This window comes from Empidonax traillii, unplaced genomic scaffold, assembly GCF_003031625.1.
Source record: "Empidonax traillii isolate 1590-97213 ecotype Southwest subspecies unplaced genomic scaffold, ASM303162v1 scaffold1941:size121899, whole genome shotgun sequence".
NCBI classification, from domain to species: Eukaryota; Metazoa; Chordata; class Aves; order Passeriformes; family Tyrannidae; genus Empidonax; species Empidonax traillii.
In genome coordinates this window covers 66,854-70,483 of record NW_020957134.1, presented here as the reverse complement: position 1 = coordinate 70,483, position 3,630 = coordinate 66,854, and the positions used below count along the sequence as shown (strand labels likewise).

Sequence of the window (3,630 nt, the reverse complement as noted above, 5' to 3'; positions counted from 1 at the left end):
GGCCCTGCAGCCAGAATAGGAACAACTGTTTTATTCCAAGGAATAAGCACATTTGTCCTTGCATTCCTTCTTGTTTTGAACTATTTTTGGAGAGTTTTCAAACTCCCAAGCCCGGCAGCGGGGAGTTTCCCTGATATTCCTCCAGCAAGAGTTGTGCACTGGGGGAGGTCCCCATTTGCTGCAAGCCACAGTAAAAACCCCCCATTTGGCCCCCAATTTTTGTCTCCTTAGCTCTGTTTGTCTCATCTGTGCTGTTTGCCTGCATCTCTACAGTGTGGTCCTGCTGTGGCTGGAGGGCACTTCCAAGGAGGGTTTGGACAACCCTCTCAGGGACGTGGGGGGGATGTCCTGAAGTTGGATTTGATGATCCCTGTGGGTCCCTTCCCACCCAGGATTTTCTCTGAGGGCAGGCAGCAGCTCTTGTGGGTGGGAGGTGCCAAATTTTGGGCTGCAGCAGCATTTAGGAACCACAGGTCCAGCTGGGGAACACAGCCTTGGGGTCACTCCAGTGCTCGGCAGCACCGACCTTGGGGGTTTGTAACCTGTTTCTTTGCAGCCATTTCCCTTTCTCTTGTTTAAAGCTCCCTGCCCTGGCAGGAGTTGAAACTCTCTGAATATCAGGTGTTAGAAATGCAATCTCATGCACAAAGCCTTGGCTACCCAAAGGAGCAGCTGTGCAGGAGTGGGGGACACACCAGGATCCAGGGCTGCTGTGGCAGAGGGGCTTTTGGAAATGGGTTTGCAGCGAGTAATGGGGAGAGAGATACTTGATTTCTACATCCAGTTGAGGATATTTTGGGAAAAAGCAGTGAGAAGGATTTCATCCCACTTTTTCCTCCATTCCTTTGGAAACTAATGTGTCTCTTTTTCCAAAAAGGTTTTTTTTTAAAATATTTTTTTCCCCTCACCTGATACTGATAATTAAAGCAAACCCAGAGCTCAGTCTGTTGTGCCCATGGTGCAGCTCCCTGTCTGCTGACAGCTCACAGCAAGAGGCTGTTTAAGGGGAAATCACCTTTTCCCAGAGCCCTGAGCACCCCTGGTGTGGAGGATGCTTTGGGAGACAACTGGACAGGTGTCAAGACCTCAAAAATCTTAATCCTTTTGAAATCCAGAGCTGCGTTTCAGTCAGCTGAGCCCCAGTGCCTGCTCTGCTCTGCCCTTACAGTGCTTGCAGTGCCAGTGGGGGCAGCCCCAAGTATTTCCAAGCGGAAAAACAAGGAGAGAGTTTAATAAAAATAGAGGCTTCCTATCTGTTTTCTTCCTTCCTGGTTGTAAATGCACCTGAAGAGTGTTCTTATGGGGTCACCTGCAGCCCAAGTGGAGACTGTGGAAGCTCATGGAATCAAGGGGCCACTGGACATGTGGGGCCTCCTGGAACCAAAGGAACCCGGAGAATTTTTGTGGGAACAAGTTAAAGCAGCAGCAGCTACACTCAGTTAATGAGGATTTCCGATCGAGAGAGCGCTGTTTGCCAGAGTGGAACCCACTCGGCCCGCTCTGCGGGACCAGCCCGTGTTTCTCTCCGGTGGCCGAACAGCCCCGCCATGAGGCGAGGGGACTGTGCGGGACTACAGCTCCCGTGGTGCCCCGCGGGGAGCGGGGCCGTGGATCGGGGGTTGCTGATTGGCTGCGGTGGGTCATGTGGAGGCGGAGCGCGGGAAGGGCGCCATGGCGGCAGCGGGGGAGCGGGGGAGGAGGACGCTGCGCTGCGGTGTGAGATCTGGCGGGGTCTGCGGCGAGAGCGGGGTTCTGGGGATCCCCTCGGTACTGCGGGGAGCGCAGCTGTGGGTGGGGGGGCTCAGGGGCTCCTGAGCAGCAGAGCACGAGGCATTTGATCGCGCTCGGTGGGGGGGAGGGGGGGTGCCTTCCCGCCCTGGCTGCAGTGCGATCCGCCATTTCCCCTCCCGCCACAGCGCCCCCTGCCGGCCTGGCGAACCAACCGCAGGGAAAGGGTTCGGAATCCGCCCCCGCCGAGCCCCAGAGACCCCCGAACACACAGAGACGCCATGGGGAGGGGTGTCGGGGTCCCCTAAAGCCCGGCAGTGCGGTTCAGGTGGTCCCTAGCCCCCAGGGGAGGGGTCCTGGGCGTGCCCCCTCAAGTCTGGGGGGTCGATGTACCACATTTGGGTAAGGGGGGCCCAGTGCCCCCAGTATAACCCAGTGACCTCCCACTGCCCCCCCAGTGATCCTCCAGTGAGCACCCAGTAACCTCAGTAGGGCTCAGTAACTTTCCAGTGTCCTCACATGTCCTGGTAATCCCCCAGGAACTCCCCAGTCCCTTCCACGGTCCCCCAGTAATGCCCTAGTCCCTCCGAACGCCCTCTAGTTCCCCCCAGTAGGTCCCAGTATCCCCCAGTAATCACCCAGTGCGCCCCAAAGCCCCCCAAGTGTCCCCAACATGTCCCCAGATGCCCTTGGCCTTTCTATGAGCGTGGGAGGATGAGGCCATTTCTGGGGCAAGAGGGTCCCAAGAGGGCTACTGGGGGAAGATGGAGGGTTGGGGATCACAGAGATGGGGTTTAGGGACAGTGGAATTGGGGTGTTAAGAGGGAACCTGTGACCATGGGGAGGCCCTGGGGACATTGAAGACACCAGGGGCATCTCGGGGTGTCAAAGGGGAAACTGAGGGCACCCAGAGGGTCTTGGGGACACCAGGGAGGTCTCAGGGCTCACCTGCTCGTGGTGCTGCCCTCCTGTCCCCCCAGACCACCTAAATGTCCCCTAACCACCCTTTTTCCTTTAATCCCCTCCCTCCACAGATGCCTTTGACCCCCAATGCCACCAACACCCCTTATACCTCCCCCAAATGCAGCCAAAGCCCCCCAAAACCCCCCAGATCCCTTCCAAAGCCCCAAATGAGGGATCACCTGGCACCCTGGGACAAGAACAGAGTGGGCAGTACTGGAAGGGCACTGGGGGGAGTCTCAGGTGTCCCATGACATCGATAACGTGGCCCAGCTCCAGGACAGGTCTAAGAGCAGTGAGGAGGCCCTGGGCTATACTGGTCTGTACTGGCCTGTTCTGGTTTCTACCTCTTATCCCCAAAACCCCTCCCCAGGTCCCCAGGACCTTCCTGGACCCCAAAGTGAGTTCTAGAGATGGACTTGGGCAGGAGGAACCCCCAAGCCAACACGCTCAGCCCTTGTTTCCCCCCAGCAGGATTTGTCCTTCCCAAAGCTTGGGCAGATGGAGGAGGAAGCTGCGAGGAAGAGGAAAAAGCTACGGGCCCCCCCGGCAGGTGAGGAGGAAGTCAGTGCCCCTTTGGCCCTGTCTTGTGGTGCCTGTGGGGGCCAAATTTGGGGGGGATGTGCTTGGCCTTCCCTCTGGGCTGGAGGCAAATCCCCTGCCTGTCCTTCTTCCTTCCTGCCCCAGGCCCCGAGCTGAGGACGGAGAGCACGGAGGACAAATCCCCCCGGCAGAGCCTGGTGGGAGAGGCCATTTTGAAGGGCTCCCCGGCGCAGGAAGGCAGCGGGGAGGAAAAGGCCCGGAGATGCCCCTGGAGGAGGGGCTGCAAAGCCAGCCCAGGGAGCTGTGAGGAGGAAAGAGCCGTCCTGTGCCGGGAAGGCGGCCGGAGCTTGAGCCGGAGCTCCGAGCTGGTGGTCCCTGAGCAGCCTCCCAGCAGGGAGA

At 58.4% G+C, this 3,630-nt stretch overlaps 1 protein-coding gene across 1 annotated transcript in view; it reads left to right on the top strand.

Annotated features, from left to right (window-relative positions):
* Positions 1-1,671: 1,671 nt before the first annotated feature.
* LOC114071290 (zinc finger protein 239-like) overlaps positions 1,672-3,630 on the top strand; it is a 2,986-nt gene continuing 1,027 nt past the window's right edge. The window contains exons 1-2 of the mRNA XM_027909083.1: positions 1,672-1,767; positions 3,062-3,088. Of these exons, the coding sequence (XP_027764884.1) occupies positions 1,672-1,767; positions 3,062-3,088 (123 nt within the window). The remainder of the gene's footprint in view (positions 1,768-3,061; positions 3,089-3,630) is intronic.